The 12148-nt window shown below is 52.0% G+C and overlaps 1 protein-coding gene across 2 annotated transcripts in view; it reads left to right on the top strand.

Moving 5' to 3' along the window:
* MGMT (O-6-methylguanine-DNA methyltransferase) overlaps positions 1 to 12148 on the top strand; it is a 302941-nt gene that overhangs the window by 251496 nt on the left and 39297 nt on the right. For both annotated transcript variants that reach the window (XM_081247244.1, XM_081247245.1), the window contains exon 3: positions 5944 to 6104. In XM_081247244.1, coding sequence (XP_081103370.1) covers positions 5944 to 6104 — 161 coding nt within the window. The remainder of the gene's footprint in view (positions 1 to 5943; positions 6105 to 12148) is intronic.

The following is a 12148-nucleotide window of genomic DNA, read 5'->3' as shown; positions in this document are numbered from 1 at the left end:
TAAATTTGGTTGGAATATAGAGTTTAAAGCCTTTATTCAGCCTTCTCATTTAAAAAAAAAAAAGGACTTTATTGGAAGCAGGTAGCATGATTTATTTGTCTCAGTCCTACCACTGGAAGAAAAACATCTGAGCTTTAGCAAGAAGGTATAATTAAATGTGGGACAAATCCATCAGACACAAACGTGACAGACTCCGCCAGCCTCCATTAACTAGGACGTAATTGTGTGTTTACCAGGGCTATCTAGCAAGAGTGTCCACACGATGTTTGTAATGTCACCTCAACTGCAGTTTTAAATTTCTGCAGTGAATGTGCACCTTCCTGAGCCTGTGAGGTGTGACACCCCACTCTGGAGTTCCGGGGGCCCTTGCCCTCCACACCGAGTCCTGGAAGCCAGAGGAGGCGAGGCTTCTCATCCTCGGGGGGTCTGAGCTGCTGTGCGCGGCCAAGGCTCTGGGCGCTTCTTCATGCTTAGATGGTATTGGAGAGTCCATATGCTTCCTTGTGGACTAATCTCCCAGCCTTGCTAAAGGACAACACCTGGGTCACCCTGCCAGATTCCAGAGGGACTCAGAAGAATATGAGTCTTGGCAACTCTTTTCTTAGGTGACCCTCTGGCATCACCAGTTAACGTTCCCCAGCCGTAAGGCTGCTTCATCCCATGAAGAGAGAGATGCTGGAAAGGTACTGGGGCCACACAGAGAGGCTGGAAGGCACAGCCCTCCCAGTGCGCGGCATGGTACACAGTCTACCCGCTGCGTGTGACGAGTGGTGCCCGCCAAATAGGAGGAACTTGGAGCTTTGGGCCTGTTTTCTTACATCAAATGGGATTTAAGCCCAAGTACATGACCTCTTTATGATTTTATGATCATTTTAGTGATTCTTTGCTGCCAGTGAAGTCTTGAGGCACCCCAAAATCCACACACCCAAACCTCCTGCCCAGCTGGGTGGGTTAAAGTGCTGAGCACATTTGTCATGTGGGACAGACCGGAGGGCACAGAGCTGGGGACGCCCCTCCCACTTTCTGGGTGGCCTGCCAGGTGCGCAGCCATCTTCCATGAGGGGTTATAGCCCTTGAGCAGCGCTTTCTGATGGCTTCAGCCAGCCTGGCGTCCTTTGCCCGCCACGGCAACTCACCTGCTGCCCGGCGGGTTCCTGGTGCTGCAGCACCTGAGCAGGCAGCCCTGCCCTCGCTAGCCCCGGCCAGCGCTCAGCCTCCCGGGGTGCACCCCACCCTGTGGGAGGCCGGCAGAGCCAGGCGGGGCTTCCCGTGCACGTGACCTTTGTCCTCAGGCTCGGTCACCTTCGAGTCCTCCGCTTCCCCGGGTGTGATGCTATCAGTCTTCCTTCTCGTTCTCCTCCAGGCCGGGGTCTTGACGTGCAGGCCTCGCGCAGGTGGGATGGACAGTCTGCCCTTGATACCTTCTGTGCTCATGTATCTAATGCCGTGAAGTCGTGGGTCCTCCTAAGAAATCTAGGTAAGGCATCACTGCCTGCTTTATGAAAAACACTTCAGGGACTTCCCTGGTGGTGCAGTGGTTAAGAAACCCGCCTGCCAATCCAGGGGACATGGGTTCGAGCCCTGGTCCGAGAAGATCCCACATGCCACGGAGCAACTAAGCCCGTGTGCCACAACTACTGAGCCCGTGTGCCACAACTACTGAGCCCGTTCTCCGAAGCAGGAGAAGCCACTGCAATGAGAAGCCCGCGCGCCGCAACAAAGAGTAGTCCCCGCTCGCCGCAACTAGAGAAAGTCCGCGCGCAGCAACAAAGACCCAACGCAGCCAAAAATAAATAAATTTTAAAACGACGACAGCAGCAACCAAAAAAAAAAACACTTCAGAAGTTTGTTCTGGAGCATGTCACCTGCTTTTCTCTGTCCTGATTTGGAATGATGGACAGGTTTATGTCAAAACAAATCTGAAATGCAATTCAACCCCAGAACGTTCTTTCTCCAAGCCCAGGGGGAGGGGTCTGACTGCTTCTCAGGGGTCACGACTCCAGGAGAGCTTCACACAGGGCTCTCCGACACACTGAGGCTCGGGAAGCATCCCCGAAGGTGGTACCCTGTCGTCCTGTCTGTGCTTACAGGGTCCTTGGGGTTGCCGACAGTTGCATATTTCTTGAAGAAACCCTTAAACCAAACCATACGTGACTTTATGTTTGCTGTATAAACGTACCCATGCTCTCCATTGCTATGTTAAAAAGCTCAACAAAGCCAAATTCATTCTCCAGCCACTAGCCAGCCCTCTTGAGCCAAGTTTAAAAAAAAAAAAAAAAAAGCAAAAGGGCTCCAGTGTTACAATATTGGCCTCAGGATTACTCTTTTTTTTTTTAAGATATTTTTGATGTGGACTGTTTTTAAAGTCTTTATTGAATTTGTTATGACACTGCTTCCATTTTATGTTTTGGTTTTTTGGCCGTGAGGCATGTGGGATCTTAGCTTACCTACCAAGGATTGAACCCGCACCCCCTGCACTGGAAGGCGAAGTCTTAACCACTGGACCGCCAGGGAAGTCCCAGGATTACTTTTATTGAGGACGTCCTGGGAGGTCTCGGGGGGATTGCCCCTGACGTCGCCTCTGCACCGGCCCTGCGGATGTCGGGACGGTTTTCTCTCGTCTCCGTCTGCCGCGCTGGCTGGCTGGCTGCTCTCCTGGGGGCCGGGCTCCCGCTCAGTGGTGCTTTCCGGAAGCAGTGGCCACAGGCCTGTGCATTTAGTGTTAGGCGAGTTGCTAGGCTCCCAGGGAGACGTGAATGTGGGATGTAAATGAGTGTGGGCCACGGAGCCCTTAATTATCGGGGTTTCAGGGTTCGTCGGCAGGAAGCCTGAAGAAACTCCTCCATGATAAGAGAGGCCGTTAGTGATGCTGTGACACCACAGCTCTTTCAGGGACGAGCAGAGCGAGGTCGGAGGAGAGGGCAGGGCAGAGAATACATTTCATTTTACTGTAGAAATGGAAATTTGTGTCATGGCTTTAAAAATCTGGTTTTATGTGTGTGTTTAATGCCATTCATTTTAAATGTAGTATCATAAATCCTTGCTTCAGAATCAAAGCTGTTTAATTACATTTCACCCATGAATAGTTATCTAATGCCAATAGAGAAAGAGTTAAAAAGGAGAACTACAGAGTAAATCAGAGGTTGAGATCTTTAGCACAGGCATAAAAAATCAATTTAAGATGAATTTTACTACTATAAAAATTCTTCAAGTCTCCTTTTAAGAGTGGGAAGTGCTGGGAAACACAGCTCACATTTCAGTTCCCTTAGCAACCCAGAGGAAACGGCTACCAGCGTGGGCAGCGCCCGGGATGCCCACAGCTCCGTGGCCTTTGTTAGATACCCCTGAGCCAACCAGGGCATCCCCAAGCAAGCAGGTCACTGGTGGGTACAGAGCCCCCCGCCTCCCAGGTTAAGATGCCTGTCGCCTGGACTGTATGCCCCCACCCAGGGAGCCCCGTTTGCAGGGTGTGATGGCCGAGAAGACCCCTCACGCCCTGGAGACCACCCAGGCCTGTGTGGCACCCCTGTTGGCTGCCCTCCCCCACCAGCACCCCACCCCACCCGGCTCTGCAGGAGGTGCCCTGCCAAGGTGGCTAGCGCCCCGGTCCCGAGGTGTCCCGGTCCCTCTCCTGCTTCCCGCGTGGGTCGAGGGCGGCGACGTCTGCCCCTCAGCTCTGCTCACTCCCGGTGTGAGCAGGTGTCGCGTGTGGGCCGCTGCCCTCTCACAGCCCGCGGTAACGTGTGTGCTCACAGGGCTGCGTGTGCTCTGCTTTGTCCCCTACTTACTCAGTAAGTAGGGGACAGAGCAAGAGAGTCACTGGGAACTTCTCTCTGACGTGGAAAAATATTTAAGCCAAGCATGGGGTGGAAGTTCCCCACCTTTGCGTGGGCAGACGTCCTAATGGGGAGAGCAGTCGGGGCCATGAGAAGACAGTTTCCATCCCGGAAGTCTCTCCAAGATGCTGTTCTAACACCTGTTCCACTAGACGCCGCTCTCTGCCTGTGGAGTGAGCCCCTGTCCTTCAGGGTCTCCTGTTGACCAGACCCTGAAAGGGCCCTGTCAGTTCAGGGCCAACCGAGGGCCCCGTGCACGGGGATTCCCTCTCCCAGCAACCCCTAGAAGCTGGCAACCTGGAGAAGGCCTGGGCCTGCCCAGGCCAGCTGTGTTGCTGGCAGGATCGCCCAACCGGCCAGCTCTACAGAGCCAGGATCTCAGTGGTCCCTCTCTGCCTGGTCATCTTGAAGGGCTCATTTCTTCTTTTCCATTCATTCCCTGGTTCCTTCCTTAAGGCCATTCACATTCACATGCTTAGAAAGCCTTCCCTGACCCACCTCTCATTCCATTGTGGAAGAGAGTGGATCCCATCCAAGGAGGCTTATTTCTGGAAAGATCCAAGGACCTCTGGAGACTCTTAGACCTACAGAACACCGTGACTCAGAGACTGAGACCCCAGCACAGGGTTGTTTATGAGACGCTGCTTAAAGGTCTTCAGCTGCTCCCCACTGCTTGCAGGATGAAGTGCACACATTTCTGAATCTGTAAGGCCCTGCACACACTGGTGTGTCTCTCCTCGCAGGTGAGGCCAGGCCTGTGTTCCCGGGCGCTTCAGCTACATCCGTCCTACCTGTGCTGGGCCGCATTGCCAAGCGGTTGTGGCCTCGCATATTCAGTTGGGCCCTCGTAAGGGTGGTGAGTGTACACTGAAGGAGGCGGCCTGTCGGTTGAGGCCTGCGTGACCGCCCTCGGGATGCTGGAGGGAGGCTTTTCCCACCTTCCCCCAAAAGCCTCAAGCTGCAGCCTCTGAGAAGGAGACTAGAGAAAGCCTGCCCAGTGTGCTGGAAAGTGCAGGGAAGCCTGCCATCTGTCCAGGGCCTGGGAGATCAGGAAGGAATGGCATCTGAAGAAATCCGACTTGGTGCCAGTGCTTTTGTGGGTGTGTCATTCTCAGAAATTAAAAGAAACTCTGGATCCATCATAAAACTCTGGGGCTCAGAAGCAGCAAAAGTGAACCCTCTACAGAGGGACGTTTTCTCAGTCCAGCGGAGCACATTCCCTGAAAATCGGCCCCTGCTGAAGGTGAGAGGTCACCTCCTTGAGGGGAGCCACAGGATCCCCAGACAGAAGTATTAGCACCCCGAGTAGAAGAAACAGTGAGACCATCCGAAGTGAGTCTAAGATATGTTGGTTTAAACTTAAGGAGATAAAAGGGAGCACAGTGAATGAGTGAGAAGACTCAGAACCAAACAGAAGTCCCGGGCACGAAAGTCACAGCGCTGCAACTGAAGTGAGACTCGCAGAGTGACCAGCATGCAGAGTAGGCTCTCTGAAGCGTGAGACCCAGTGTGAACTCGGAGGGGGTCCCCCAGAAGCCAGCTCAAAGCCACAGAGCACATGGAACCGTGCTGATCTGTCGTTGAAATGTGGTGGGAGGGGTGGGTGCCTGCAGGCTAATTACTTTGATGGTATCGAGATTTTGGGAAAATACTTTTTAAGATGAGTACTTGGTGATTCTAAAGATCAGAACTGATGCAGGTGATAGTCCTAGGGAGAGGCAGGCACATTCGCCCTGGAGTGGCTTCCGTGCTCGTCATCCTCGTGCTCTCACACCCCTGCTGTGCAGGGTGACTGCAGACACTCAGCCCCGAATAGAAGAGCTCAGGTCCCCGGCGTCCCTCCTGGGCACTGCCTCTTTCCAGAGATCGTGTCCTCACAGGTGGAGGTGGAAGCGCAGGTGGGACGACCCCGGCCGTGGCCCCCGCGTCCTCCCGCCGGCACCTTTCTGCTGTCCTGGCGCCCGCTGCACGCCTAGGCGAGACGTGCATACCTGCAAGGCAGCTACAGGCTGACCCATTTAGATGCAGTGGGCGCGTTCTGTTTGCTTCTTAGTCACGTGGACGCTGGGCCTAGAGGCTGAATCAGCTCCTGTTATCTCTTTTGCAGCCCCGTGGAGGCCCCCGCTCCTCCTGAGCGGCTCGGAGGTCCAGAGGAAGTGACGGAGCCCCTGGTGCAGTGTGCGGCTTGGCTGGGTGCCTATTTCCATGAGCCCGCGGTCCTCGAGGAGCTCCCCGTGCCTGCTGTTCACCATCCCATTTTCCAGCAAGGTCAGTACCTCGGCCGCCTCGCCGTGTTTGGTTCGGGGGGTGCTGCTGACCTATTGACTGTCACTGACCTCGCAGCTCAGGTTACTGGCTACACTGACGTGGCGTTTTCACATCGTCTGAACGGAGGCGGCGTGTGGCCGCACTGAGTGGATAGGAGTGCGCAGTCTCCACCCGTTCCAAGCGGTTGTGTTAGTTTTGGCACGTGGTCACGTAATTCTTGGCAAAGGCAATAAAAATGATCCATGTAGATGGGCTCCTGACTCTCGCTGGCTGAAAGGTTTAAATAGGAACACATCTGAACGGCAGTGAGTTTTTCAATAAGCTTATTGTTAACTCTATCTGCTTGCCAACAGCACAGAAAATGAGGCTCATACGTGGACAATTAGCTGCTTCCATACACTCAGTCAGTGGCACTTAACGTTGGAGTGGGTAGCGGCAGTGTGTCTTCTTGAATATGTTTTCAGTTTAGCCCCTCAAACTTACCAGAGTTAAATATTGTATTCTCAAGGGATGCACTGTTGTATTCTCAAGGGATGAATTATTGTAGGGATGAACTTACTGTCTACATGCGGTGTGCTGATGGCACATAAAGTCTGCGATAACCTAAAAACACTTTCTCAGGCGTTTCTTTGTAAGCTTTTGTTGGCAGCTTAATTATGGCAACTAAAATCATTCTAGACACATACCAGAGGTTTATTTCGCATAGTGATTTTTTCATGGTCATTTTAATATTAATGAGTGTATACTTACATATAGATATATACATATAGATGCACTTAAGCATACACTTAAGGAAAGAAAATTACCCTGAGATTTTAGATGAGGTAAATTTAAAGCCATCTTGAATTTCAAAATGGAATTTGCTCAGTAAGTTTAATGGTTCTAACTGCTGCTGTGGCTTTCAGCAAAAATGAACTTAAAGGTGGAGCAGGTTCAGGGAAAGCAGGTAGAAAAGTTCAAGCCAGTTGAGCTAATACCTGAGTTGACTAACAAGGTCCGATGAGTGACCAGGTAGGTAGGACGCTGGACGTTTTTGCTCAGAATGAACTGAAGCTGAACAGGGTACCACGTCAGCCTCCTCGCATCACGTCGGGCTGTCTCCAGATGGTGTCTTCCATTGGGAGCCCCAGAACGTCTAAAAGGGTGTCTCTAGGACAGGGCGTGGGAGCTGGAGTGGGCCTTTGCCCCACGCCCTACTCACGTCCAGAGACCCTCCATTGTTACTCCCGAGAATGGGGCCCTCGCGGGCCGAGGTGGTGCTGTGGCCGCGTCGCCCCCCGGCCCAGCACTGAACGCCTGCTCGGAACCAGCACCTCAGGTCGTGGGACTGAGTCGAGGGTGTGGGTGACCCTCCTCGTGTGCCCCTCCCCCTTTCCAGGCGCAGGATGGGGGTCCTCCTCTGGGTTTGTTTCTATAGTAGGGGCTTGGGAACCTTGGAACAGTGAACTCTTCGATCTCCTGTTGCCATTTGGGGGTTACTGCCCTGGCAGGAGCAGGAGAGGACTGGCCGAGCGGCTCTCCTTCTCTTTACATTTATCACGTAAGTGAGCTGAAATTTAAGGGTTAGAAAATTTCAGAGCAGAGAAATTACGAAACCAGGTCAGGAAGGATCTGTATGATCTAATGAGGGGGTCAGCAGGGTCCTGTCCTCAGTGCTTGAAGAGAGTTGGGACCACCGTCACCCTGCCGCCCCCCGCCTTCCCGGCTCTGGGCCCGAGCTTGGCAATCTCCTCTGCCAGCTGGTCAGGGTCAGGGTCAGGGTCAGGGTCAGTTTGGGCAACCAGGACAAGCTGCAGGTAGACACTGGGGAAGGATGAAGTCCATCCAGTCACCCAGTAGCCCATCCCCTGTTGGACAAGCCCTGCAGTGCTGGTGGACACTCATTACTGGGGCCAGGCCCCCTCCAGCTGGGTTTTGGGGTGAGGGCAGCCTCTCGCACCCCCCTGGTGACAGGAGGTCCCCCAGGCTAGGCCCGCCTGCTGACAGTTAGTGGTTGCTGTAGGGCCGGGATTTCCCACGCAGCAGCATGTGCCAGCCAGGTGTTTCTAATTTAGCTCAATCACACCTCCCAGGCAGGGACCAGGTGTGGGGATTTTACATTTTAAGAAGGGAGGTGGTGGATGGCTGTAATATGATTGCTAACACGGAGTTAATTGGCACTAACCCCCAGATGTGGTGACACCCCCTTCTGTCCAGTGGTGGTTGGCTTTGCTCTCTTTCTCTCTGTCCCTTAGCCAGTGAAATTGTGGTGAGCGGAAAAGCTGCGCAAGGAAAGTGCCCTGGCAGCCCCAGAGCTTCTAGAAGCTGTGGATCAACACAAGAAAAGAAACCTTTGCAAATGGGGAGGAATGGGTGCGTTTCTCGTGGAACAAATGATTCCTTGACAAATGCTATTTTCTGTGCATCTCAGATTTTGGACACGTTTAGCGTCCTTTTGGGTGTCATTTTGCATCATATTCCTCTGAGATTTAGAGCAGACCTCCCTGTTTCAACTTGGTTAGAAGCGTAGGGATAACTGAGCTCCTCCTTGAGTTCAGCCCTTCCGCAGGTAACTCCCAGAGCCCGGACTGGAAGGCTCTGACCTCTGCTCTGGCTGCGCCGTCTGTTCACTACCCCGGGCCTGGCGTGGCCTGGCCTGCTGCTGCCCAAAGGCCCCTCTGCTCGGGCAGGACCGCTCCTCTCTCAGGCTCCTTCCTCCGGATCAGTGTGGTGCTCTCCATCTAGTTGTTTTGTTAGGCTGGTCACAAAACAGTGCTGAGTTGAACCATATGGAATTGCCATTTTGTAGGTTAAAACATCAACTATTGGAAATTTCACATCATTCAACTTCTCACCTTGGAGTATTTCTGAAGTCTAAGTAGGAACAAGTTAATTATCTAGGTATTTCTGACAAGGAACCGTTGAGCTGTCCTCCTGACGAGAAGCCTGGAGGCCCAGGTAGCTGCCTTTTTCTTGGGCCGCAGCAGGTGGGGTTTCTCTGTGGGAAAGAGAGGCCGCGGTTACCGGGGGTGAGGTTCGTGGTGCTGTTGAAGAAATGAAAGTGAAAGGTAAGTGTGAATAAGAAGTGTTCTAATTCCTTGTGAGATTGTTGTTTTAGTAATTTAGTTTCAAAAACAAATTCAAGTTTTGTTTTCTGAGTTTTGTGAAGGGAGTTTGTGTTTTGCTAAGGAGCTAGCCGTCTTGTAACGCAGTGACGCATTTAGGGAGGTCGGGTCCTCCCTATAATATAACCTCTTAAAAAGGTCAGGTTTGTTTAATTTGAATTCATTTTTCTCCAAGAAATAGTCGTTTAACGAAGCCATTATTCCTGAAATAAATCTTACTCTTTCTTTCATAATAAAATATCATTTAAACTTACTTTCTGTGAATACTCCCTCACTTCTTTATATTTACTTATAAAAAAATTTTAGCTTCTTTGTATAATATACACCTTAATGCTTGTAGCCGTAGAGATCCATGGCAGAAGCAGTTGGAATGACTAAAGAAGCACTGGTGCCAAAAGCAGTATTTCACAGTGAGCTCAAGAAGAGCAGGCCTACGAAAAGCTAAGATCTGCTTCCAGACCCAGAATGTGCGTGTGTAGACACTTCCTTCCCTCTGCCCCTGAAGACCCTCCTGGGCAGGTGTGGCCAGGCGATGGGCGGCAGGCCTGCCAAGCGTGCGGCTTTGCGCTTTTCCTGCCAGCCTGGAGTGCCCTCGCTGGGGAAGTGCCTGGCCCGTGCTGAGGACACCACAGGAGGCTGTCCCTGGGGCAGGTGTGGAGGCCCTTGACTGTCCCCCCTGTGCGGTCTCACACATGACGGTTTTCAACAGATGAGTTCTGAGTTTTCTTTTCAAAGTGACTGCACTGTTCCCTTTTAAATGAAATATTTAACACTTTAATAATTCCTTCGTCACAGCTGTTAGCTTGTACCTATGAAATCCAGCTGCATGACGGTAGTAACATCTGCATTTTTTAAAACCTGCTGGCTAGAGGGAAGTTTCTTTGCAACTTCTATTTCAGAGACTCTGTAAGGAGTCTTGTGATTCTGTATCCCTGTCAAACCCTCTTTCAAAAGGGCCTCTAGAAAACCCTACCAGTCAGTTAGGGGAAAGGCCCTTTCAGGGCGAATGAATTAATTTCCCCACTGTGTCCTAAATGTGGTCCCACTGAGCCCCCTTCATTCAGTGCCCTGGAGGCCTGCTTTGGTGTTCACGTCGCCTTACACGCCATAAAGCCAGCCCAGTCAGCCTTTGGAGGGTGTTGCAGCGGAGAGGGGAGCGTCTTCTCTTAGGCTCCCTTCTAGGTCCACAGCAGGAGGCAGCTTTGTGCTTTCAGGCAGTTTGTACTGATATTTTTCCTGAATTAAAAAAAAAAAAAAGAATTACAATTTAAAGAGAAGATAGCTAAAATAGGAGATGCTTTACAGGTTCTGGTTGATAGCCATCGCTGTTCTCCTGTTTTTTAAATGAGGGCTTATAAAAATTGTTGACCTTGCTGAGATATTACCTGGTGGGGCTGGAAGGTTTATAAACCTTCCGATGCCCGTTTACTGATTAGAACAAGCTAAGGCTTGCACTTAAATTAAGTGGGAAGGAAACAGCTGGTGAGAACGTACTTCTTTCAACCCTAGAGCTGCTGAGCTGCTTTTCAGGGCTAATAGACGGGGAGATCTGGGTCTGTGGCCTTCTAAGGCTGAGGCTGGGAAAGGTGAAATGAAAAGACCAGATCAAAAGCCTGAGAGCGGGTGGCAGACCATGGAGCTCAAGGTGCCGGGAAGGTGGTCGGAGGTCTCGAATCGATACAGGAGGCCACCGCCAGGAGCGGCCCATCACCTCTTTCCTGGAGAGTAAAATCCAGTGTGTTTTTGTGGTTTAGAACCGTGAGAGAAAAGAGATAAGTGGGAATGTTTGTGAACAAAAGCAAGGTAGGACTTGGTGAAAGCAAGGGATCCACGGGGTGTAGCGCGAGTCCTGGGGGCGACAGAGGTGGGGAGCAAGCTGCCTTCCTCATCAGGATGTTCGTTTGTTTGCTGCTGACCCTTCAGGGCTCCATTAACCTGTCTCCAAGAATCCCTCCTCGCTAGGACCAGGAGGCCAGTCCCACACCGTCGTCCGTCCCTTTGCGGAGCCGTTCAGGAGAGCCCCGCTTTTCTCCAGGCCGCCCCTCCATCTGGCTCTCGTGGGAGCCAGCAGCTGCCATGCATCCCTTTCCTAGTGGACGGGAGCATCTTCATGGGCTTGTCATCCTCTCCTGCCTGCCTGGCCCCTGCCCTTATTTGAATATTACATCACTTCCAGCCCCTCAGTGGAACAAAAATTAGATTCCCAGAATTCTGTGTTCCACATGGAGGGTTTCTCTGGGTTGGGGGCTCCCAGCCTGGGCAGAAGGAGCATCACTTCAGCGGGCGGGACCGTGTGAGGCTGGCCAGGCCAGCTCAGAAGCAGTCAGTGCGCTTCATGAGGAGCTCTTCACCACAGCTGTTGGCAGCCTTCCGGTGTATTGTGAAGTTCGTGGGCCAAAGAGCCTAAGGTTCCGATAATGTCTGAGGGTCAGTATTTTGTTGTTGTTGTTGTTGTTGTTGTTTCCCCTTTTGCGGTACACGGGCCCCTCACCGTTGCAGCCTCTCCCGCTGCGGAGCACAGGCTCCTGACGTGCAGGCTCAGCAGCCATGGCTCACGGGCCCAGCCGCTCCACGGCACGTGGGATCCTCACGGACCGGGGCACGAACCCGTGTCCCCTGCATCGGCAGGCGGACTCCCAACCACTGCGCCACCAGGGAAGCCCTGAGGGTCAGTATTTTTTATATTTTATCTTGATGCAGTTTCCTGCCTGGCGGTTGTCATTAGGACTTGTTTATTCTTTGTTCTGTGTAACCACATCTTGAACTAGGAGAGAGTCTTTAAAGTTTCAACTATGACTCGTTCAAGCAAACAGGTTCTTCAGGTTAGTCTGGTAGCTCAGGCTCTTCTTCTGGGAGTGTATGTATCAGAATGCTCTAGAGAGCTTGTTAACAATAGTATGCCTGTAATTCCTAAAATCTTACAAGAGGCAACTGTATATA

The sequence above is a fragment of the Mesoplodon bidens genome (genome assembly GCF_964165515.1).
Source record: "Mesoplodon bidens genome assembly, chromosome: 1".
Taxonomy (NCBI): domain Eukaryota; kingdom Metazoa; phylum Chordata; class Mammalia; order Artiodactyla; family Ziphiidae; genus Mesoplodon; species Mesoplodon bidens.
The sequence above is the reverse complement of the archived record's forward strand: the minus strand, read 5'-3'. Positions and strand labels throughout refer to the sequence as shown.